The sequence below is a fragment of the Eleginops maclovinus genome, chromosome 2, assembly GCF_036324505.1.
Source record: "Eleginops maclovinus isolate JMC-PN-2008 ecotype Puerto Natales chromosome 2, JC_Emac_rtc_rv5, whole genome shotgun sequence".
Classification (NCBI taxonomy): Eukaryota; Metazoa; Chordata; class Actinopteri; order Perciformes; family Eleginopidae; genus Eleginops; species Eleginops maclovinus.
The window spans coordinates 20253202-20279898 of record NC_086350.1 but is presented as its reverse complement, the minus strand read 5'-3'; the positions used below and the strand labels follow the sequence as shown (position 1 = coordinate 20279898).

Genomic DNA, 26697 nt, shown 5'->3' with positions numbered 1-26697 from the left:
GGAAGAAGGAATGGGAGGCACTCCAAAAGCAAGGGGAACCTACCGGCTCCCGGGAGGTAAGGAAATTCCAGCTGTTGGATAGCCTTGAGGAAAAGGTAGCGAGGGACCTTCGCCTGTCAACATATGGAACGGCGGATGAAATCTTTCGCGTCCTTGAAAACCGGTTTGGAAATAAAACAGCAATTGCCCTGGAAATTGTTGAAGAGTTGCAGGCACTGCCACCGGTGAAAAGCTACCAACCCAGGCAGATCGTGGACTTGATCCAGGTTGTTGAAAAAGCCTTGTATGACCTCAGCGCGTTGGGAAACACGGGCGCCTTGAAAAATCCTCTCGTCACAAAGTCCCTGGAGAGCAAGCTGCCTGAAAGCTTAAAGAAGGAGTGGCTGGTCTATGTATCAAAAGGGAAGGAAGACGTATCACCTGAAGACAGGTTCGACATGCTCCTTGGTTTTCTGAAAAGTCAGGAGAAGATTTATGAGCAATTGGATCAATTAAGGGATGATCCCAGCAAGAGAGAGGCAAGAATCCCACAAAAGCACGCCCGAACAAAGTCCACCAACTCCTCAAGCTCCCAAGCATCTTGTGTTGTCTGTGGAGATAGAGGCCACGGGAGGAAGCTGTATTACTGCAAGAAGTTCAAAGAGCTCAGAGTGGCAGAAAAGAAAGAAGCAGTTAAGGAACTTGGTGCTTGTGGGAGGTGTCTCGAGGTTCACGGCAATGATGCAGAGTGCAAGACCACCTTTTTGTGTAAAAGCGAGGGGTGTAAGGACACTCAAGGCCCACGTCATCACTATTACCTCTGTTCCAAGGCTGGAAGAGAAAGAGATGGGCTGAGGAAGTTGAGGCCGAGCCCTGCAAGAGGCGAATTGAAAAAGTACACAGAGACCCAGGAAGAGTTCCTGACAAGCCTGGCCCCGGACTTGGCTCAGCGGTGTCGAAATGTGTTCTGTAATTCTGTCTCAAAAACATTCAGTTCAGTCATGGCGGAGAATGGTATTGATGAGTTCCCAGTCATAATGATGATCCTCGAAGTCACTGCAAATGCTGGGCAGAAGCTTGGGACCCTGATAGACTTGGCATCCGACACCAATTACATCACTCACGAGGCTGCTTGGGAGCTGAACTTGCGGAGTGAGGATGTCACGCTCATAGTCCATGGAGTTGGCGGGATGCAAGTAACAGTTGAGACCAAGCGGTATCTACTGAAAATCCGGGTCACAACTTCAAAGGGAACTTTGAGATCCCACCAGCTTGTGTGTTATGGGCTGAATAGCATCGCAGAAGTAAATCGGCACGTGCCACCCAAGAGACTGCAAAAAATATTTCCTGACGTTCCCCTCCATAAACTGGTCCGTCCCACTAAAATCAAGCTCCTCATTAGCCATAAAGAAGGCCAGCTCGTCCCTCAGAAGGTGCGCTCCGTTGGTGACCTTGTCTTGTGGGATGGTCCCCTTGGGACGACAGTGGGTGGTTCTCATCCAGACCTTTTGGAAGATGGTAAAATCACGGCCCATGGCTCCAGAACTCATTTTGCACGCTCCATGCGGACAGCAGCTGCAGAGTATAAGGAAATCATCTGTAAAGGCTCACTTGAACAGCCTCCACTCACCCAAGCCACTACGTGTGCGGCCAGCAAAGACTTCCTGGACTGGTGGAGGTGGGACAGCATTGGGGCTGCCTGTGAGCCCAGGTGCGGCGGCTGTAGATGTGGACATTGTCAACCTGGGGGGAAAGAGATGACCATTTCTGAGGAGCGGGAGCTGGAGCAAATAAAGAGTGGGTTGACGTATGTAACCGGAGATCGTCACAGTGAGAAGCCACATTGGCATGCGAAATATCCCTGGATAGAGGATCCAGTAACATTGCCCAACAATAGGAGGGCTGTCGAAGCAACATTCATGAGGACTGAAAAGGCGATTACGAGGGTCAACATCGGAGATAAGCCGGCAGGCTGCATCGCACAAGTCGCCATGCGTGAGACGGCGAATCTGCCAATGTTCAACCACCTTGCAGAAGAGCGCCGTGTGCTGGAACAAGACGCCTATGTCGATGATGTCCTGACTTCGCACAACGACCCGAGTCAGCTCAAGCAAATAACAGCTAATGTCAAAAAGATCCTGGAAGCCGGCGGATTCTACATGAAGCCGTGGGTCTACTCTGGCCAAAGTGGGAGGCCAGGACACAGAGACCTGGAGAGGAAAGAACCCTCAGTGATGGTCCTTCCAAACCAACTCTCCGAAGAGAACAATAAAGCTCTGGGTCTTGGGTATGACCCAGAGAGTGACAAACTTCGCATGATGGTGGCTGTGAACTTCTCTAAAAAGAAAAAGAAAATGAGATTGGGAGAAAACCTGTTGCAAGATGAAGTAAGGGCACGGGTGCCAAATCCACTCACTCGTAGAGAGCTCCTAAGTCAAGTCTCTGGACTGGACGATCCCCTTGGTCTTGTGACGCCTGTCAAGCAGAAGGGAGCCATCTTGGTGAGGAGAGCTTTCCAAGAAGCAAAGGGCAAAGATAGTCCATCAGAAAATACATGGGACGTACCTTTGTCTGAGGGCCTCCGGGAAGATGCCGTCTGCCTCTTTGAGGACTATGCTGAGCTCGGTCGGGTGAGTTTCGTCAGAGCCTTGACACCTCCTGACCCATCCGCTGAGCCCTGCGGTATCACATTCTCCGATGGTAGTGAGCGCTCGTACGGCGCTGTGTTGTACCTGCGGTGGAAATTGCCACAAGACGTGACCATACGGCTAGTTGAATCCAAAGCCAGGCTGACGCCGTTAGACCATAAGGGGGACGCTGTCAAGGCTGAAGTTTGTGGAGCTGTCTACGCTGCCCGTCTGAAGAAGTATTTCCAGAAGCACTGCAGAATTCGTGTGGAGAGGTGGTACCACCTGGTTGATAGCCAGACAGTCCTGGGGGCTATCCAACGCGAAAGCTACGGCTACCAGACGTTCTTCGCAAATAGAATTGGGGAAATTCAAGGCAGCACGAACGTCCAAGACTGGTGGTGGATTCCTGGTCCACTCAACATAGCGGATATTATTTCCAGAGGGGCAAGCCCCAGAGAGTTGGATGAAGGCACAGAGTGGCAGCTGGGTCCTAAGTTCTTAAGTCTCCCAGAGAGTGAGTGGCCAGTGAAGTCCGCCAAGGATGTTGCTTCCGAAGCGGGAGAGAACCTCACACGCATCCAAAAGAAGGCTTTTGTTGCTGCCCTTACCCGGGCTGGAGCAAAGCAGGAGCCCAAGCAGGAGTCAAGGCAGGAGCCCAAGCAGGATCCAACTTCGACCTCCGCGGATCTGCATAGGCCACCAGCCGAGGTTGCAGCTTCAAGCCTGTTGGATAGCAAGCGGTTCAGTAGCCTAACACGACTAATGAAGTCACTAGCGCTGGTCTGGAGGGCGGCAAAGAAGTTTCTTCATTGCAGAGCCAGGGGAAGACCAAAGTGGGAGGCAGTCCCATTGGTTGGCATCATCACTACGGCCGAGAGGGAGGACTCATTCCGAGATCTGTGTTTAGCAGCACAAGAAGGAGTTACCTTCCCCAGCACCACAACAGACCGGCTGGTTGTGTACAAGGATGGAGCTAGTGGGCTGTTACTGTGTGGAGGCCGAATACAGTATTTCAAAGAAGACTGCTTGGCTGTTCCACTGGTTCCTTTCGACACCTGGCTAGGAACTCTACTGGCACGCCAAAGTCATCAGGAAGGTCATGAAGGGGTTGCCGGGACTCTGTTAAGGATGCGGCAAAAGGCTTGGGTCATCCAAGGTAGAAGGCTGGCCCAGAAAGTTGTCAACCAGTGCATCCACTGCAGGAAGGCAAGAGCTCAAGTATGCCAACAAGTGATGGGTGATCTGCCAGTAGAAAGGTCAAGACCTGCTGCGCCATTCCAGTTTATATCTGTTGACTTGTTTGGACCATACCTGGTGAGAGATGACATCAAAAGAAGAGTATCTATGAAAGTATGGGGGGTCGTCTTTTGCTGCATGGCGAGCCGGGCTCTGCACATAGATCTCGCCAGTAGTCTGTCCACAGAGAGCTTTCTAATGGCCTATCAGAGATTCGCTGGCGTCAGGGGCCACCCCCTCAAGGTTTGGTCAGACCCTGGGACCAATTTTGTTGGTGCAAGATCTTTGCTGGAGGACTTGTACACCTTTCTGCAAAGCCAAGACACAGCAAGCCTGGAGGAGTATGCTGTAAAAAATGGGACAAGCTGGACATGGAAAGTGCTCCCCGCTGATTCACCACATCGAAACGGAGCTGCTGAAGCTGCCGTAAGGATTGCCAAGAGAGCACTTCAAAGTTTGAGCAAGACGGCAAGCCTTACTTTCAATGAGTTCCTGACAGCCCTCCAGTTGGCAGCTAACCTGGCTAATGAGCGGCCCATTGACGCAAGAATCCAGAGTCGAGAGGACCGCATTGAGTATGTAACACCAAACTCGCTTCTCTTAGGACGAGCATCTCCCAGTGGTGACGTGAAGTCCTTCAGCTTTAACAACTATCCCTACAAGCGCCTTCGTGAAATTCAAACCCAGGTGAATGAGTTTTGGAAAGCGTGGAGCCAGCTTGCTGGCCCAAGTCTCTTCATTAGAACCAAATGGCACACCACAGAAAGAAATGTCAGCGTTGGGGATGTTGTGTGGCTTTGCGATCAAAACGCTCTACGGGGTCATTTTAGGCTCGGCAGAGTCGTCACTGTAGCTCCCGACTCAAAGGACATCGTGAGAGATGTTGAGATTCTTGTCACACCAAGCAACTGTGCCTCCGTTCAGAATCAAAGGCCAGCGACCAAGTCCTCAGAGGTCGGAGAAGTCAAATGGGGTGGTATTGCGAAGAGATGTCAGACGGCTGGTAGTCCTTCTCCCTGTAGAAGAGCAGAATCCTCACTGTTTAGGTTCACCTTAAAGTTTGCAACCTATCTGTCCAAGTACAAAAAGGTTGAGTGGGAGGTGTCACGGTGAACGCCCCTTTTTCGTCGTCGGCAGTCAAGCGGAACTAATTATCACTCGCATGTGAACACTCGAGCAGGAAAAGAAGACGCACGCAGTTCCGGCTTAATATCTGTTTAAAAAGACAAACGTCAGTAAAGCACGAGGAGAGTAAGAGGCGGCATTCTCATCGAGCTCTTCCGAAGTTGTGCTGAATCTGGTACCAATTATTCAAAGACTGAACAGACAGCCGGTAAGATCGCTACGTTAAGACTTTGTTGCGAGTGCCACTTGTTGATTGTTTGATGGACGCCGACGACGCATTTGAATGCTGCCGCGGGAAAGTAATTTGTGTTTGTGCACGGTAGTATCTGCTTTTGTGTTGTAAATATTCACGGGTAGTGCAGAATGTATTGTGGAAACGTTGGTTAGTCAGTTTTATTGTAGTTTGCTTAATTCAGTGATTTAGCTCTTTGATATGGAATACTGCTGTGATGGATTGGCATAAAGCCATGGTTTAAAACGTGCATAGTCCTAGATCATATGAAGTTTGTCTAAAATGAATTGCTGAAATTGCACATTGTAACTTGGTGGGAGTGAATATGTATTGTAAATATTTGTAAATATTTATATGGGAAAAAATGGTGTGCTAAACATGCTGCTAATAATTTAACTGTTTAGTGATCCATGTGGTTGATCAGTCACTCATTGTGGTTCTCGTAGTAGAAAATGTAGGCTAATTTAATATCTGTGATGGATTCAAGCTAAAATGATTAACTTAACAAATGTGTTTATTTATATACATGTGGTTATTTATTTATATATATATGTGGTTATTTATACATGTGTGTGTCAGGTCAAACATTTTGATAATTGATCATTGTTGATTCCTGTGCCTATTTTTATAAGAGATGTGCAAATTTGTAAATGGTTGGTGTTCTCTGGTTTTTAAGGTTTTTCACCTGTACTGTCTGGGCTACAAAAGGAAGAAAAATAAATCGGATAAAGATATAAGAAGCCTGGTCATTGAGTGAAACCCAGTTAAACATTCAGAATTGGTGCCTCCCTATCAAGTGGGGGTTAAGCACAGCCAAAAAAGACGGAACACTTGACAGTGAGAGTGTGTGCGTGTGACTCAGGTAGTCAGTCAGTCAATATTTTCAATCAATACCATAATAACTCCTTCTCCCTGTGGACGCTCAGAGCGTCGCACCAGACCAAGTTCAATTGTTTGTTCTGTGTCTTTCATCACCTGTCAACTGAGCCACAAGTCCCACGATAACGCTATCGCTGCCAGATGGAGCTACATGAGAGCATGTGTATGTGTGGATGTTGGTGTGTACTATGTGAATGTGTGTGATCCTACCAGAGATGAACAACCTCAAACTGGCATTTTGTCTCCATCCTGCCGCACCGCTGCATCTGTACCGATGACCCGCTCTGCTTATTTACATTGTTAATGACTCATCCTCGTTAATGATGTTTGCCGTCTCATGAGCAAAGAAATTAGCCAAAGGGGGGAGCCAAAAATGTCAAAGTGTGAGGGAGGGCGATGGAAGGGTGGGAAGGTTAGTCAAAGGCTAAGAGAAAGATTGAAATAAACGAAGGTTGGAGGGCTGTAGAGAGGGATACAGGAGACAAAGTTATGAAGTAAAGCCTGATTTTAAATAAAAACAATTAAAGACACAAATTACAGGAGAACATGCTTAAGAAAGGACACTTGTTGTACCTTAAATATTCCTTTGTGTCTTTTCTGGACAGTATTAGGACATACATCTTATTAAAATATTCATATCACATTAACACAAGTGACACATTTCAAATACTGCCCTAATTAATTCAATCAATTAATTGACCATAAAATAACTGTATTATTAGCCTAACAATAACCGGTGTAATTATAATCCAAATAGAACAAGAAATGCAGTTAAATAATAAAAATTGTGAATTTAAAGGTGCAAAAATTCACAAAATGTCATCTGTCAAATAAAGAAATATGGTTGTAATAATTTCTTCATCCTGTTCTTCATCAGTCCATCATTCACAGCTCTAACCAGCTCTGGGTGCACGCTGTGTAATTCTTCTCCTACTAATGAGATGTATCTGGTTATAAATGGGCAAATTAACAGATGTTGGGAACATTTGGTTAAAAGGGTAGCCATGTCCCGCAAAGGCTCTCTCTTCACATTTTTCTTCGTGTTCCCAGACTTAAAGAACCATTTTGTAAAACAGAGGACATGGCTGTATACACGGGCTGTCCCTCTTTTAACAAATCCAGCTTGTACAGGGCTTTCAAACTAAAAGCACAAGTTTGAAATCAGGTGGGGAAAAGCTGTTATTTATAAATCGGGAGAGACACAGTGCCTTTTAGCCCAGCTTTGGCAAGACCTGCAGTGTAATTAACTAGACTTTTAAAAAATTATAGCTACTGTACATTTAACAAAGTAAGTGAATTTCCTCAAGGGTTGAAGATAAAAGGTGCCTCTTTGGTAGTTTTGCTGATACACTGTACATTTTAAAATTCAATGGATCATAAAAAACCAAATATTAAATGTAGCTTTTATTTTGAATATACATTGACACTGTTTTGATATTAATTTCTTCCATTATTTGGAATGTAGTATCACCTCCTCACAAGTTATTTTTGGGAGAATTTGTTACAACCAGCTAGCTAACTGCGCTCTAAAATCCAACCTCAGTGTTTGATTTGTATCATGGTTTGCACTGGAAGCTGATAAAAGTCACCAGCTTCATTCCCTTTATAGGTAAGATAGAAGCGAAGTGAAAGCAATGACAGAAGCCGTAAGAGTAAAAAAGACTGTTCAGCGGGACAACGAAGAAAAGCAGTGAAGGGGAAAGATGAGGGGAGAGATGAAACAATAAGTCTAAAGGATGCTCTGTGAGGAATAAAAAAGTTCTGTGGAACAAAAAGTATGTATTTCCCCTGAGAGGTAGACAGAGAGAGAGAAGTAAAAGCATGACAATTTTAAATTCTTTAGGCCATTTATTTTTGGAAAAGTTCAATCAAACCCTGGAGTGTTTGCACCAAGGTTTGAAATTGTTAGGGGAGCCAAACACATCAGTGTGACTCAGATGTGGTCTAAACAAGCACTTCTTGGTCAGCCTTTGGGAGAGCTGTAAATAGCACGATTGTTACTAAAGCCTGGGGTGGGTAAATTGGAAGTGGAAGGACCAAATGGGAAGGGAGTTGACAGGAGCAGATTGGCTTTGTATTGTTGGCTGTTTTTTGAAGCTCAAAATCAGGGTAGATCCCTACAAGCTCTGGATTGAAACAAATCAATTTAAAGCGAAACTTTGCTGAATATGGCCGCTTTTGCCACAAGTGTATGTTGCTAGAGTGTAGAAGAGACTCAACGAGAGTCAAACCATCTCAGTAATGTATTTTATAAAGCGTTATAGCTCTGCTAGCATTAGCTAACAGAAGCCCCCGTAGTTCCCTGCCAAGGCAGAATTAGGCAAGTCGTTTTTTTTAAGAGAAAGATCGCAATAGTTTGTCTTTCAAAAGCAGACAGTGTTCTTCGGCTTTTGTCACGAGGCCCACACACATCAATTCAATATTAAAGAATATACAGTAATTACTGGCATTTAGCCGACAGTCATCCACCGCTGCGCCAAATAGGTTCACTTCAACACAGCGCACAGTCTGAAGCCAAAGGCCACCTTGTACATGTTTTCCGCAGCAGCATACTGTATTCAGCATTCAAAAAGGGAAACATGCTGTCATATATTTTAACCGTTGTCATGATACACACATTAAAACAGAGCAGCCACTCTCGCTAACAACTTAGCTTCAGTAAAGATGTGCATGTCGTAGCGATACAAGAATTGGAATGATGTGAACAGAACATCTGTGAGTGGCCTCTTGTTTATCGGTTTTGTTGTTTTTCTCACTTGCATTCTCTTCACATGCTCTGATTCCCTTGAGCTGAACAGATAATCAGATTAATTTCTCTTTTCTCTTCAATATCCCATGTATTGTGACAGCTATGAGTTCAACTTCCATTGCAACACAGCATGTAGCTCTACAACACCGCCCGTGTTCCAGGTTGATGATCACATTTTGATTACACATCAGTGTCTAGATATAGCACATTCCCAGACGTGGAATAATAATGTCCTTGTTTCTAAGCCAGGGCAGGATTGTTTGCCGCAATTGTTTTGGTTCCCCGTGGGGGCCTAAAGGGAGCCCGGGGAGAGTTAGGAGTTTGACATGACTCTGCAAGGAGAGCTGAAGGACAGGACATGTGTCCTGACAGTCATTAGACTGCCTCTGCTCCCACACACACTCCTCTTCCATCTCCTCCCCAATCACAGAGGTCCCTCTTTCTCTCTGCTGGTATGTTCTCCCTGATTCTCCCACTGCATGCTAGATAAATGTTGTCCTCTGTCTCCGTCTCTCCCCTTTCCTTTCTGCCTCACCCCTCTCTGACCCTTACAGGATGTGTCAAGGATGACTGATGGTCCTGCTCCATCCCAAGGCCCAGTCAGCCCTAATAAAAATAATAAACTCATATTACATTCATTCCTACGAGACTATCTGAGCAGGAACAGAGGAGGGAGCAGAGACTTTGAAGGTTAAGAGTTAAAGAAACCTGACGGTAAATGAGTCGAGACGGCAACAGAAAGTATGGGGGGATAATAGCACAGGGGGAAAAAACTATGAACGATGAAGACAAGATAGAAAGTGATGAGTCTAGGAGGAGTGATACATTTACTGAGGACTCCTTCAGGGTATTGTGTTGGCATCAAGCCCCTGGCATGGCAGATTACTTGTGCTTCAAGGTCTTTCTTCTCAGCCACTGTGTCTCTCAGACAGGCAATGCTTCAGTCTTTCTTTCAATCGGTACATCTTGGTGCAATCAATTGGTAGTTTAAGCCAAACTTTATCCTGTTCCCCCTGCTGTTTCTTCTACAGCTGCTTTCAAATATCAGTTAAATGTCAGACTGCTTTGTGTTTACTTGTACTTCCCTTCTCTTGCTTTGGGTTTTTTGGTGAATGAAATATTGCTCCAACTTTCCTAATATGAAGGAATGCTTTGACATTTTTGGATATGTGCTGATATCTAATGAAAGTTAGATAAGAAAGTGCTTTCTGTTGTCTAAACAATACGAACACAGCTAGCTGGGCTCGGTCAAGTGGTGATTTATCTATGTACTAGCACTTAGGGGTGACTGGCTGGTTGGTGGTGATTTAAGATTCAAGATTCAAAGGTTTTAATGTCATATGCACGTAAGCTACTGTGTAGGAATGTCAATGAAAATCTTAAGTCCCGAGTCCTGGTGTGGTTGTCTTCCAATCAGAAGTCTGTGGGTTTGATTTCAGTCAAATCCAAATTGCTCCCAATGGCATGGCCAACAGTGTGTGAATGTTTGTGAGTGTTAGCTTCATTAAGCAGATGGCAACTTGTATGGCAGCCCCTGTCTCTGTATTAATGAGTCTGAATGGATGAAAGCTGACTTTGTAAAGCAGTTTGGGGAGTCATTTAGACTGGATAAGCGCATTGTAAAATAAATTTCATTAACCAATTAAGCTTACTAACAATTTATATCTTTTATCCAAACTAACAGTTAAGTGTACAAAATGAAAATATTTTGGGGGGATTTACTGTAGTATGTATCCCAAACAATTTCTAGCTGGTATTTTAACTTTTGTGGGTGTCTCAGCTCATGTCCTGACAGCTGGTTAGGAATGTCATTACTAACCCCTCCTGAATGTTATTTTGAAGTTTCATCACTGTGTTTGTGTTTTTTACGAACTAAACAAAGGAAATATATAAAGAGCTAAGTAAATATACTTGTAGGTGTAGTTTGTTACCTTTGTGCAGAGCTGTGCTTGCTGTTTCTCCAGGTTTCCACTGTTTATGCTATCCTCAATGTTTTAAAATTAATTACAGAGAAAACTCCTTAATTCTCTGTGTCCGCACACCTTCACCACATCTCTCTGTGCCTCCGTTGTTCCAGTGTGAAGATGGTGATGCTGTGGACAGCCGGCGACGTCTTCAAGACTGTCTACTTTGTGATGAACGACAGCCCGGCTCAGTTCTGGGTATGCGGTTCAGTCCAGATCCTGATCGACGTGGCCATCCTCCTGCAGGTCATCTCATACAGCCAAGACACACGGGTCAAGCTTGGCTGAACACGACAGCGACTCAAGGCAACGGAGAAACCAGGGCACGTGTGTACATTTCTAAAATGTTGATATTTTATGGCTTTTGAGTAAAAAAATAAGTGCCACGTTGATGGAATTATCATGATAGATATTTAGCATGGAGAAAAATCAAAGCCAATATAGATGTTCTTTTTGTTTTCTATAATTATTTGCCATCATTCAGTGTACTTTATCATAAAGGCATCATGTAGACCCATTTTACCTACAAGTGCAATTAGGTAAACCAATTTGATTAAGTACTTTTAGTCAAGCAGAAGCATGAACCACGCCTTTGCCTTTACATTTTTAAGACAATACAGTATTTTTGTGCATTTTTTAGCATTTGTTTTACTATTTATTTGTTCTCTATTGACCATGTGCTGTATACTCAAATGTAATGGACATGGAAACTGTGAGAGGGAAACATTATTCACGCTGGCAGCTCACTAACAGCAGATCTGTGCTGCTGTACTGGCAGCTGTAGCAGCCAGTCCTGCACCGGTAGCCCTGCACTGGGTTCCACTTCCTGACTGATGAGCCTCCCTCTTCACACTCCACACCTCGCTGGACAGTTCTCATGATGCATAGTCTGTCAAGTGTGGTTGGGTGTGGCATGCTTGCTGGTGTGTTTATACGGCCAAAATTGATTTCTGCCGTTGGCTAAACCGAGGCCGCAGAATGTACACAAAGTAATGTTAACTACACAAGACATCAATCTGGGGGCTTTGTGGTTTAATTGACAAGCAATGCAGCTGTTCCCTTTAAATGAACCACAAAAGGCTGCCATAAAAATGTTGCTGTAACGCTTTGATTCGTAACTCAGGATCAAAATATCTTGTCGATACCAAAGAACCTCAGATCGAAAATCTTTAAGGTAATACAACCATATTTGTAGCATTGTAATCTCTAACATGCCATCACCCTATTACTTGTTTTTACTGTCCTATCATGTGCAGATTCTTCCACTCTTTAAAAATACCTTATACTTTGAGACCCTGAAACTGTGAAAAGATGACTCATGATGACAACTCCTATCAACTTCTATTCCCTACTGCGATAATTTGTTTTGTTCTACAAGAACGGTCGCTTTAGGGACTTAAGGAAAATGATTATGTCAGGGGGGAGTGGCTAAATCTTATGTTTAACTTCCAAAAAATGCAAGACCCTCCTGGGAAGTAAATGGAAATTGCCAAATTTATAAATCAACTTCAAATTAATCAATCTTTTTAAGGCTGGTGACCAACATTTTACTCTTGCCAGTTTGCCTGTGAGTGACCTTGGAAGAGTTGCAACTCTGAAGTACTAGAGTAGTTGTTTTAACCCACCCAAGAATCAACAAAAAAATAAGATATTAGATGCCATTGCACATCACCTAACCAACACAATGCCTGAGTTGCATTGCACTGATGTAGCTAATTATTCAATAACTAACAAAACAAAGGGAAGGCTTGAATTCAACTACACATCCAGGGCGGAAAAAATCAACTAAAAGTGTATGCCCTCCCAGAAAGTTAAACTACCCTCCCTTAAGTCAAAAGATTAATTTCAGTCCCCGTTTTATGACCCACACTTTCCCCCAAATAAATCCCTTCCATTCCCTCAGATGAAAACATTTAGTTTCCCTCTCAAAGCCTGTTTAGTCATTCCTAGATTGGCAATCTTTAAAGCTTTAATTTAGAAATTCCCCATAAAACCGACTAAATGGATTTTAAATCCTGATTAAAACATTGATGATCTGAGCAGATTTGTTCCACATAGAAAACAAAGATTGTGTTCTATGTTTAAAACAGAGGACAGCTTATGTAATGCATGCTATTACAGAAAACCGCAACACCTTAATCATCCATTCCAGTCCTTAAAATGATAAGAAAAATCATAAATATTTGATTCAAGAGAGCTGTTTTTAATTAAAACACCCATTTTAAAAAATGGTCTCTCAAGACGAGCTGTGGTTATTTCACACTTTTCTTCAATTGCCTCTCAAAAATATTGATGCAGGAGGAAACAAATCTGTACCAGCAGCTGATCAGTATTCAGGGCAGGTTTCTCTTCAGCTCCCCCCAAGGCACAATTTAATTAAGTTGTAAGCTTTTTACCAGCTTATCAAGCCTTTGGTCACCTTTTTAACTTAGCAGGCAGTTTATGTCCATCTGTTAATACCTACATATTCTGTTTGAATTACACACTGCAGTGGTTATCAGACCTCCTCCTCCTCCTGTAGCTGCCTGTATGCCATAGAAAAGCATTTGCAAAATTGTATCGCAGTACATTTCAATAATATCCTCAGAGTCAGCATGTAAAAAACTATATGTACATGAAAGACAATTTTGATAACATTTTGAGTAAGGTATTCATCGTCTGACAGTTATTCTAAATATAACAGTGATTGAGTTAGTATCATGTCAGTTTTACTTCTGCTTTGATATTATATTGGGTTTATGAGGTTTTTGATTTTCAATCATTGTAAAAGATAAAAAATGTTACATTTTGGGAATTGCGCTTTTTTCAGAGACTGGTTAGCTTAGCGTAAGGTCTGGAAACAGGTCCAGGCTCTGTCAAAAACATTTTCTTAAAGCACTTCCACACAGTTTACTATTCCTGGCCAAGATATAATTTGGCTGTAGATTTGCCTTTTTTTGTAAGTGCTTGTATGCTTGCTTTGTTGCTGCTAGCTCTTTCTCCTCATTATGCTAAGCTAAGCTAACTGACTGCTAGTTCATGTTACTTCTTTGTCGTACACATATTAAAGTGGTATCGTTCTTCTTATTCAACTGTCAGAAAGAAAGTGAGTAATAATACATTAAAGCATGTTTCTTAACTGTGAAACTATTGTTTGGAGATTTCGGGGAAAGTTCTATCATCAATCATTGTAAGGCATTTAATGACACAGGCCACAGGATAATCTCAGATCATCTATGAGGAGAAGCACTGCCTTCTGTGATTGTTCATGTGTGTAATTGTAACATCTGAATGTTTTTATATGAAAACAACCCTTACTAATGGGGGATTTTGTAATGTTTTGGGTATTATGTGTGGATGGATGCACCTCAATCAGAGCTTTTCTGTTGGTGCTTTAAAGAAATGTCAGAATCTGTCTAAATGGCATTTATTTGATCCAGGTAATAGATTTTAGCTCTGTGACCTTCCATTGTGTAACAAATTCATGTGGGTACACATGTATTCTTCAACTCCTTTTATCTTATATTACATCTGTATGTGTGTTATCTCCTATACCCACCCTACCACCATTGTATTAAACGTGCATTATGTCTGTATTCTATAAGCTTTATCACCAGATGTGTATCTTAATATCGTCTCTCTCTCTGAGGCTCAGAACTGCCCCCTCCAAGGATTCTGTTTAACATTTGGGCTCCCCGTGGCTTTTCCTCTCAAGGACATTATGATAGATTAGCACACACTGCCTTGCTGTGGTAATCCCAACACCAAGCCCACATTATGGTAAATGTCTGTGTGTCCTTACCATTGGAACACAGTTAAGAAATGTGTTCTTTCTGAGGTGGGAGAGACTGTTACCTATACCAGATGCAAGATATATGTTTCATTTAACATGAAACAATTTGTGAATTACCGGTCACAAAGTCCATTAAATGTTTTTTTATTATTATTATTATTTTTTACAGGAAACCAAATGTACAACCAAAAAGTCATTGTTGCATTTTAAAGTATTTAAAAGTGTATCAGATCAACAAATGTTATATAATATTATGATGGTATTACGATGTAAAAGGTCTGGTGACATCCCACATTTAAATTGTATGCAAGTGGAATATTTATAATGATATTTTCTTAAATATAATTTATATTTCACAAAATGGTTTTGGTGTTGTTACTGTTTCCTGTGGATCCTTAAACCATGTTTTTAAGATTATCTTAAAGGTGCCCTATTATGAAAAATGCACTTTTTAATGTCCCCGGTGTGTAAAGAGAATCACAAATTGTCAGAAAATGCAACCCTCTCTCTTTTCCTCCTTGCCCACATGTCTAAAAACGGGGGTACAAACGAGCTGATCCAGACGTGTTGCCGATATGACGTCCGAAATGTGGGCTGGCTTTACATTTAACTCCTGGCAACGTCCCGCCCATGTGACACATCCCAACCTATCGTCTGCAATATGCAGTCGTGAGCTGAATCCCCTCCACAGCACCTCTGTGTGTCTGTGTATCAGCAGGATGTCTGCAGGAGGGACTTAGAGTTGTTGTTTCTATATCATATAATGTCACTGTTCTAGTGGTAAACACTGAGAAGTGTTTCAGAAATAATGCTTGATGTGGTTTGGAACATAATATGGGGTTTACTCACGGCAGCATTTAGCTGAGTACCTCCGTTAGAAACGTCTCTCCTCAGAGAGCGCTGAATGACGCTGCAAAGGGGCGTGGCCAGCTTCAGCTCAGCTCAAATTTAAAGCTACAATCACAGAATCAGCACTTCAGGAACATGGCTGAAATAGAGGGGTATGAGGCACGCTACAATGAGTGATCTGTTTGGTATTTTGAGCAAAACACTTCACAGACATGTTTTGTATAAATATTGCCCTAAAAGATATTGTTAAAATATAGCATAATAGGAGACCTTTAACATCAGGTCATAACATTGTATTCTTTTTGACAATACTATATATATTACGTGGCCTCCAGAGTCCACTTTCTTCCTTTTCTTATGATGTTTCTCACAAAATAAAAGGATAAAAGAAGTTTATAAAACAGTCCAGATGATCCTAAGATAAAGACAGTTGTTCAGGGGATTTCAGAGACGATATAAAGCCCCTCTGTTATTTCTCTTGAGCTGGAATAATCTGGATGAATGACTTTAGCCCAGAGCTACAACGGCCAATATGTGACATGAAGAAGATGAGCAGAATTGCAATTTAGGGACTGTCAAAGTGAATAGAAAATGTAGCTATAGTGACCTGTGGGTGTTTTAATGTGGGAAAATAACTAAAGCAATGACCAGAACAGATATGTGTCTACACAATGTTTTAAAAATTAACAATCCCAAGCAAATCAGATAGTATCATTTACATTCAAACATTCTTTTGAACAGTTGCATACTTTGAACCAAAACAATGTGCCACTGTTCATTTTATTTGCAATGCAGTGATGTTTTTTATATCACAGTTATAAGAAGATGTAAAACCATCCGTATTAATGTTGTCAAGATGATTTCAAACACAAATATTTTGCTATGGAAAGACTATACAAACATTTAGGTCCCAGAAAGGTATTTGAAAAGCATTTGAAAAATGGTGCTTCAATGCTGCAAATGCCTTGGAGCTTGTTAAGAAAAAGATTGACCCTGACCAAGACAAAGGATAAGCTGCTGCTGTAAGGATTTCTAATCCTTTCTAAGATTTCTCATTTGGATAAGATATATTGAGGTCCTGCAAGGATGCAGCTGCTTGATTACGCCTGTACATAAATTGTGTACAACATTCCCCACTGCAGCTATCATGCAGGGCTGTGATACAGTGTGCCTGCTGTCCTGGGAAAACCTTGAGTTCCTCTATTTGAATAGATTGAGAGTCTACCTGCGAATAAATCAAGAAAAAGAAAAGTCTGACTGTGCCTGCTGCTGGACACACAAGGGGGAAAAGTGATGAATGGGGGATAATTTAGACGTGCTGCTTTCTAGGTAACGCATCATCACAGGGAGTAGAGCAAAGCTGCACTGCAGTGAGGAAAGTTAAATATTTAAATGGATGCAGTGGATAATGTGAGGCTCCTCTGGTTTATAGATGAGTTGGTTAAGGACAGACTGTGTGCTGCACCTGTTGGTGGCTTCACTAGACCTGGCGTGTACATCCATTAGTAATAAGGCGAGTCCAAGCCGGCTGGTAAACCTGACATACCTGCATCATATAGTGATCACTGTTCTGATCTGCCCACAAAGACAGGACTTCTCCTTATGATATATTCTTGAGTTTACACAGTGAATGTTCACAATGGTGCTGCCTGGCTGCCTGCCATGGCTCTACCTTCCCATCTCTCTCCAGCCATCCATCAGCGCTCCTCCGACATGTCCGTCCATACAGTGGCTTGTTTTAATGATTGATGAGGTGAGCTAAAATAGTCCACCTGCACTTCGGGTCTGTGATGTGCCGCACTCTCTCCAAGCTCCATGTATTAATAAGAGAGTGTCGTCATGCAGTGGAAGTGAGTCATGTTCCAATGTTAGTTAACCAACAAATATTTGTCAGACTTTGTTTACTATTCTTGACTTGCTCTATGATGGTTTGTTGCGATCCTACTAATATTTGTCAAAACATTTTTTTTAAACTCTAGGAGTTTTGTTTCATAAGTCAGCGTTAAAAAAATAAACACTGTATGGTTGAGAAAATGACAAAATAGGAGTAAATTGTTTATCTTTTTCATAATATTGTTATCATTAGAATGTTAGCGATAATGCTAAAAGGCACATTCAATTTGCATTATAAGGCACGAATATGGACGTACCGTTAATTGTTAGTTCTAGCGTCGCTTCAGAACATTTTTATGTTCTGTCTTTTTTTAGAGAAAGAAAACTGAGTGGTATCATTCCGTGAATGAATCAAATAGAGATTAAAAGTGTGGGAGATTAAGCTATGATAACTGGTCCAATATTAGTTGCGCAGTCATAAACACTTAAAAATCACAGCTAAATTGTTGTTATTGTTGGTGTTGTTTCCTGCAGCCTCCTGCTTTGTGTCCACCTGCTCAATTATATCTGACAAAACCTTCCCTGACACATCTGATATAACTTAACGCACTACACTGTTGACCACAGCACTCAGCAGCTTTCATTACCAAAGCCAACATGTCCATGTTTTAGAGTTTTACTGAAAAATAAATCCCAATTTGCCTTCAACATCTACATCTGAAGTAAACCAATTTATTTTCATAGTTAGATAACCCTGTGCCCTATAATTACAGCACCCAGATGTGCATGTTTTAAAAACCTGAACTTAACTTAACTCAACCTGGACATCATCCCCCTCTTTCCCAATACCGTTCGTAGGAACTGCTATCTTCCTGCCATGTTTTGTCATCATAGTAGACACAGGGCCTTCCACTTTCCCCCTTAAATGGAGGCATAATTATGAGTCGGTGAGATTGATATGAAGGAAGATCAAACTCATTTTATGTTTGTGACACAGGCAGATGGTCTAATAATAAAAGGCCTAGGTTGGAAGAAGAATCACTGTAAAAGCTCCTCAACAGGAGAGCCTGAGAAAATTGATCTCTTATCTTGCCATCAAAACTAATACAAACATTTTACAGCTCATTTTGAGTGGAAATTACTTGTGAGATTGACCTTTGACCCCATTTATGGATAAAAAATAGGTGTAGGGGCACAGAGAGGAGCAGATAAGAGGCTTTGATAACAGAAGGCAGCACAAGCGGGGGGAAACACGTCTTAGGTATTGGGGAATTTGACAAGCAGATGGTGATGTTTCATAGCCTTGAAGGCACACATTAGAGCCCAAATGAAGAGGGGGGGAAACAGGAGAGGAAATAAATGTACAGCACTGTGAAGTTTATATTATGACTGTAGTTGCCAGTGTTAGAGAGAGAGAGAGAAAATAAGCAGAAGACAAATGAAGCAAAGATAAGGCAGCAGAGGTACAGGAAAAATGTAACTCGAGTGGTGAAATGAAGCTAAATTCATTTATTATTATTATTATTAAGTACTGTATTTATTTTGCTCATTTCCACGTTCATATTTGAGCCTCTATTGTGACATGTTTACATGCTATCATGTTCAAAAAGTACTTTATTTATTTTCATTGTGCATCTGCTGCAGCACTTCTTTTCACCCTCTGTCTGAAACCAGAGCCAGTGTGCTCTGATCGGTTAGCTGGCAGGCTAGGTTGAGATTGGACAACCGCTCCGAGATGTCCCGTGCTGTCGAGAAACTCCCTCTGTGCTGAGGGGATTTTAGCCTTTGCAGGCCATTTACATGCACACAAACCTATACAACACACTACACGAAAGGGAAAACCCCAAACAGCATAAAAGGGCCCCTTGAATTTACCCTCCATATAAAGTAATTTAAGTAACCCCTAACCAGCTGCAACAATACTGTCAGTTGCTAAAAACATTACTCCATCAATGATAATGAACTTAAGACACATCATTTGTAATTCTTAAATGGGCCTTTGTGTGTTAGGAGTGCGTTTAGCTTTATTAGTTTAAGTATGCTATATTTCAAAGCCAATCATTAAGTACATTTATAAGAATGCAATGCAAGACTTTTGCTTTGATCAGAGTACATCTTCACAGTTGTATTGTTATTTTGCTTTTAAGTAGAAAATCTGAGTATTTCTTCCCCCTCTGTGTATCTCAGACTGTATGCTTTTGGGAAATGCAGCACAGCCAGATGGCTGTGGGCTCGGAGCAGTCTCATGGTCCCACAGTCTGGGACATTCTGCCCCCCCAGGCATGATATGACTGGCCGGGCAGAGGCAACACGGGACAGGATCAAACTGTTAAGATTGGATGAGGTTTTTCCTAGGTCACGGACTGCGGAAAACAGAAAGGTGGAGGGAGGAAAGGTAAGAGAAATAATTGTTTTTAAAGTGACCAGCATGCACCAATAAAAGAATCAACAAATGTAAGACGGTACAAATGTTGGCTAAGATTTTTAAAACCTTCTTACGTAACATATGTGAAGTCACAGCGTTAGAATACATGACTTAATATTCCTGCTTCAAGGTTCAGGAACCTTGTGCATCCATCTTGTGGAGGGGCTGTGCGGGGAATAAAGAATTGTTTTCCCGCTACGCTATATGGAACAAGTCCATTAGCTGTTAAAAAAAATGCAGAGAATCCATCAAAGGGAGAATTATTCTGCACACCTCTGCAAGATATTACTGCCCTCTATGCATTTTATATGAGGGACATCACTTTTTTCTCCTCCTCACAAAGAAAAGGCCGTGACCTGTTAGCCGTCTACATCAGTGTTGTTCCCGCTCTTTGTTTGACTATTCAGATTGTAGTTTAAGCAAATATGCGAGGTGCAATGTGAAGGATGTGGTCAGAAATGTACTTTAAAATATTCAAACAGCATATTCATTATGAGGACTATATAGATGAAAAATGCTTGCTGATCAGAGTGGTTTTACAGCTGCCGGGATGCAGGAGGTGTTTACCATTTTTTTCAACGCAACAAATTGTTATTTTGACCAACTGTCAGATTATCAGCAGTTTGTCTTGTTATTGCCCTGATGTAAGTTAGTAGTTTTTGTTATAACTGAGGACCAGAGGTGGGAAATAACTAGTACATTTACTCAAGTACTGTTCTTGAGTATTTCAGTTTTATGTTACTTTATACTTTTACTCCACTACATTTATTTAATACCTTTAGTTACTTTAGAGATTTGGATTGTGACATTGAATCACCACTTAAATAAGACTTTAGTTAAAACTGGAGTAAATTCACAAGCTAGCTTAAGTCATTAAAACTCGCTGCACCTGCTTTAATGACACTTTAATGCATCAATGATTATAATCAAAACATATCAATATGTATTCTGAAATGGACCAATCTGCATAATGAGTACTTTTACTTTTGTTACTTTAAGTTTATTTTGATGCTAATACTTCTGTACTTTAACCTGAGTAACATTTTGAATGCAAGACTTTTAATCGTAACAGAGTATTCCTTCACTCTGGTACTTGTACTTTTACTTAGGTACATGATCTGAATACTTCTACCAGCTCTGCTGAGGACTGTACATGCACATTGTATGGTTCAGTGGCCGACTAGTGCAAACTAGCTCAAAACACTTCAATATGGAGAACCACTCTGTAGCTTCAGAAACAACGCAAATATAAACATACACTTGTGACCACAACACATGCCAATGCAGAAACATCTTCACCAACTGGAATAATCATAAGCAGCGTTTACTAAAAGCTCCAGATCCGGAGAACACTCATTGACGTTGGGGATAACAAAGTCACCCATAATAAGGGATATAGGAATAGTGAGTTCACATTTTTAAAATAAGATGATAAAGTTTACATTTAGGTTTCCAACAACAGTGACAGTAGGCCATATTATCTTCAAACGTCTACTAGCGCTCCGGTCCCAGTGTGTGTTTCTGTTGTGTTTGAGCTTCTTGCAGCGTTTCGTATTTGCAGTGTTTCATAAATGCAGCGCTTTGAGTAAACCCTGCACATGTGTTGTCAAGTTGATAAATGTTTTCTTTGTGCTGCATATGCTGAGTACGTGAAGATGTTATTACACACTGCATCTTTCAAGCTACAATATTCAGTATTTTAATATTAGCAATAGATCCTCAAAAAGCGATTTTAAAGACTTTAAAGTGTGGCTTTGGTTTGAGTATGTGAGATAGTATATAGAGCATGTTGATGGCTACATGTCATTAGTAACACTTTACTAATCAATTAATTATTTTAGGAAAAAATCCAATTATTTAGTGATTATGATTCACATTGGAACTGAATGTTCACCTTTCCAGATTGTCTTAGTCCCTTTTGGGGAAAACAATATTTGTTTTCCACTGTTTGTAGTCAAAACAAGACATTTGTAAAAGTCATCTTGGGTTTTTTTTTCTGACGTTTCATAGAATGAGTGAGATAATCGACAGACAACAATTAGCTAAATGCATCTAGGGCAGGGAGATTGTCAACTAGGAAGAAAATAATTGAAAACAAAAGTGTGCTTTTAGGAAAGCTTTCACATCTTTAGTAGCAAGCAAACAGCTATATATATGTTTCATTAGGGCTGAACTCAACTTAACCCCTAACAAACACAGAACACTTTTAATTTAATTTGAATCAAGCAGTGCTTAGTGACTGTGGAAGGAGTAAACCATGCCAGCTGGCAGATGATATGGAGCCTCCACGCAGCATGAAGTGTGTGTGGGGGGGGGGGGGGGGGGCGGTCAATCCCCTCTGATGGATGGTCTTATCTGGCCTGTGACTCCTACCAGGGAGCTAGAATCACAACGTTGATCGGAGCTGAGCATCGCTGGTCATACATCGCATCGTGGGCGATGCAAAGGACGTACAAAACACCTGTATAGCAGAAGCTGACCTGAGTTATTGAACAGATGAGATGCTGCTGCGATATGTTCTGCAATAAACAGGGAGTGTTTAGAGCCACTCTAAACTAAAGTCTCCTTGAGGATAAAAAAGCTAAGTTGGAGTAGTTGTTCTTTTGCTTTTATCAACCTCTCAGCTCTTTCTTCATCAGCTGGTTCTCCCTTGGTTAATTTTAGAATCATTAGTTCTCTCTGTCTGGGAAGTTTTGCCAGTTTTTCTGTCTGGAGTGACTGTGAATCACATGTGTGTATAAGTGTGGGTGTTTAGGGTACATGCTGTCTATCATGAAAGAGAATTCAGCACTGCAAAGTGTCATGTAACGTGGGACGAGGACATTAGTTGCTGTTGTCAGAGTGGAGCCAGACGACATGCCCGCAGGCTGGTAAACAGATAAGCAATGACAGGCACTCGACTGTAAGGAAGGATGACAGAAACTAGCCAAGCTACTGTGGAAAGAATTCGACTTGCACGAAATATCAGCTCAGCAGGGTTTACTGCATGAGAACAATGTCTTTCACAGCAAAAGTGTAACATTGACTTCAAAATACTTTCTTCTGAGTCTTTTGCTTTTTCACACATCCCACAAAACAGTGACTCAGGCTCCTTCACAAAGCTCCAAAAGCTCAAAGCAAAATAAAAAACCAACACAAAGTCAGGGACAAAAAAAAAAGGCCAGATTGCGAAATAAATACAAAAAACAACGTTGGCATTAGATGGTAAGAATACATGTCATTGAACACAATTCTGTGTTTTGCAAGATTGCCTAATAAGGAAGGTCTTGTCTGGTGAATGGGTATAATACACGGTATAAACGATACTGATGAAACAATTGGTTGATCTGTATTATCTTTTTAATTTACACACAGCACCTATTGCAAGTTATCCACCTGGGAGAGAGATCCCTCCTCTGTTGCTCTCCACAATATTTCCTTTCATTTTCCTCTGTTAACTGTTGGGTTTCTTTGGAAGTTTTTCGTTGTCCGATGTGAGGGTACAAGGACAGTCTTATTCATACTCTGTACAAACTGTAAAGTCCACTGAGACAAATGTTCAATTTTTGATATTGGGCTATACAAATACACTTTGATTGATAAATTTAAATTGTGATAGTCTATTCAGTTTTTAGGGAATGCCAGCAGATTTACACAAAATATCAATTTATTTAATAATCTTTTAGTGTTTTCCTTCTCTGATATAGTGTTATATTGGTTTATGTGCATGTAAATGGTCTACAGAGGCTAATATAAAACCTGACAATAAGAATAATACATCCCCTTTCAAAGTTATTTTGTGTAAAATGATTTATTTATTTAAATTGCCTTTAATTATTTAATTAAGAAAGGATCCACACTTTCTATCATTATTGATAATGAAAAAGATCAGTAGATGTAATAAGGGACTTTATTACTTGTCAGGCATCCAAAAGTCAGCCAAGAAGCTTGAAAAAGATCATTCACTCCAAACACTCACATGATGACAGCTTTATGTTTCACCTCTTTCACTCACTGACATTTCTCTCTCCAGAGCCGTCTTAAATCATAAGTCCTGGTCCTGGCTTGCCCCCAATTCGAAGCTGAATTGCATTTTGTGTTGTTCTCCCATATGTTCTCTGGCTCAAAGAGGTGTCTGTGTGATTGTGTGTGTAAGTGTTTGCACTACCCTTTTACCACCGCAGCACTCTGCTTCTTTCTGTCCTCTCCTCGCTAGTTGGCATGTAAGGTCACGCATGCAACACACTCATATAAACACATCTAGTCATCCACACAGATACACACACACACACACACACACACACACACACACACACACCCCAGCTGCTGTTGCTGAGGCGACTTGCCTCAACAAAAGCAGCAGACAGCAAATCTTCACTGAAACCTCAGCGGCACATTTAACATATATTCCTCTGTCCTCTCTCAGCTATTCACTGGTTAGCGTGACATCACGCCGGCCGAAAAAAGCTTTTTTCTCACACCTTCGCACAGCCAATTCCTCCATTCCCTCAGCAATTAGCTCAGGATTAGATTGAGGTCAATACTCTATTTCATACCCGTTCTGTGTAAAGTTTCAATCAATTCCAATTGCTTTCCTGCTTTCTTTTTCTACCTTTCCTGTCTTTTTTTATGCCTCATTTTAGACTCAAATTAAAGCTCCTCTCTTATCCAGCAGTTAAACTGAACACTGGGACATTATCGGAGCTTCCTCGGACTATTAATCTTCTGGTGGCAGCTATTTTCTGTTCTCATGTGAGGTAATTATAACATCTTTACATGGAACAAAGTTTATTACACACAGGTGCCTCGAAAACCACTGAATGCCATCACCAGCCACCATCTATTGGACAGGGGATGTAAGCAGTTGAGGCTAATAATAATAATGATGATGCAGACAGTAATAAACACGACCATGATGAAGATGATGATATGGGTAATAACCCTCATTGGTGTCAGCACCAAACCGATTTACTCCCACATAACTCAAGGGGTAGAAGGCAAGTGTCCATCGCAAAATTTCACAGTCCATAGGGTTTACGAACCATTACTGACTGCCAGTGACGGGCATTGAACCAGAGGTCATTTGCATGTTGTGCTGCTGCTTTAGCTTGATGATGTCAGGTTTGCAGCACATCTCAGAGCATGTGGCTGATGGGGATTTAACCAAAGGTCATCTGTGCTACACATTGAAAATATCAACTTGTGCAGAGCTTCTTGCCATTAAGCTGGAAATGAAAGTCGATACACAACAAGCTCACTAATCTCATGTTCAAATTATAAGGTTTCTTTCTGGAACATAAGGAGAGATTTAACAGCTGGACATTTTACTGCAAAGCTCATAAAGTTATCAAGATACCAAATCAAGTGACCTAGAAGAGGCAAAACAGTACCAAAGCATTTAATCCCGTAAAGTCAATCTGGTTGTGTAATGTCCTGTTTTACTGCAGATAACCATTGACCCCTATGTGAGCGGTTAACTAAATGAATGGATAAATAAATAAGCTGCATGTCTTTTTATCCCCTCACTTGTGCTATTAACTGTTTGGTGTAATCTTATCTTGCAATCTGATTGACAAATTTGGCATTTTATGTAGTTTTGGTGTGAAATAACCACTGTATAGATGCAAGTAAATATCACATTGTCATACATCTATTGATATTTCAGACCAATTTTCAAGTTTGCCTTGATTACTTTAACATACATTACATTGCGATGCTAGTATTGTACAAGTAGCATTACCTGTCAGGGGAACTGCTAATTAATCCGAATCCACAATAATCTGACAAATCTCACATTAGACTGAAAGCCATTTTTTGAGAAATTCTGTTATCCTAAAAACAAGCATCTATTTTTCCAAAGGTCCACTGCTCCGATTGTCTAGTATTTATAGCATCCATTGGTTCGGTTGGACATGAGAAAGGTAAGAATATCAGTAAGAATATCAGGGTAGGCCAATTAGAGGCAGACTAGGGTGAGACATGCCTTTGCTATAGTCACTATGCATAGTAATTCAATCTTTGCTTATTCCCGAAAAGGAAAATCTGTATTTTGCACAAACAATGGACGTATGTTTACAGGGGAAAAGAGACTATTGAGTATTTGGATTAGTGTGCATCAGAACAATGGCATGACATTTAGTTGGGGTTGCAATGCTGGCAGAATCCTTTGAAGATGCCCTGTTATGTTGTTTTGGGGGGGTTCCCTTTCCTATGGTGTGTTATATAGGTGCATGCATCTCTCTGAAACACTCATGAAACGCCTCCACTGGATTCCTTTGTTTACTTCTGTAACATACAAGTTTCTTTGGACTAGTGCTCCAACACACTACGTTATAGGCTTAGTGGCAGTGCATCTCTAAGTGGTTTTCCAACCACAAAAGAGCCGGCTAGCCAATCAGAGCAGACTGGGCTCTGGTTTCAGACAGAGGGTGAAAAGAGGTGCGGAAGCACAGGCAATTTGAGAAAATAAGGACCTTTTTGAACATTAAAGCTTATAAACATGTCACAGTAGATGCAAAAAATACAAATAAGAACCTGAAAAGTGGCATGATATGTCCCCTATAAGCTACTGGACTCTTTACATACAATTTATATAAGCAAAGTAGCTTATTAATTTGGTTACTGTCACTTTGTGTCTTCAAATTCCCTTGCGGAACTCTAGCACCCCAGAACTTGTCTGTTATTAACAACACTGGTTATGGAACTGTGGTTCTTATCAGTGTTGTCATGTCAGTAAAGAAAAATGGTAGAGAATAATGTTATAATTGGTTGCTCAAAAAGTAACGTGACATGCCAAGATGATAAAGGTATACATGCTTGTACCCCGGTATGCTTGTAAGGGCAGGAATAATTGTAATTTATAGTAATTCAGATATTTAATTTAGTGAAAGATGACTGATTAGGTGGCTAACTGTATATAAATAGCTGCAATGAGATTTATACATTTTTGAATTGGTTTTGTATCATTACATGCTTACTATCTGGGCCTCATTAGCAAGCTGCCCTTCAAAAGCTTTTGAAAATATTTAGAATTTCCTAGATCTTT

At 41.2% G+C, this 26697-nt stretch overlaps 1 protein-coding gene across 1 annotated transcript in view; it reads left to right on the top strand.

The window, feature by feature from the left end:
- Positions 1 to 14927, top strand: part of si:dkey-246g23.2 (solute carrier family 66 member 2) — a 64374-nt gene extending 49447 nt beyond the window's left edge. The window contains exon 5 of the mRNA XM_063903422.1: positions 10908 to 14927. Coding sequence (XP_063759492.1) covers positions 10908 to 11082 — 175 coding nt within the window. The 3' untranslated portion in view covers positions 11083 to 14927. The remainder of the gene's footprint in view (positions 1 to 10907) is intronic.
- Positions 14928 to 26697: the final 11770 nt, after the last annotated feature.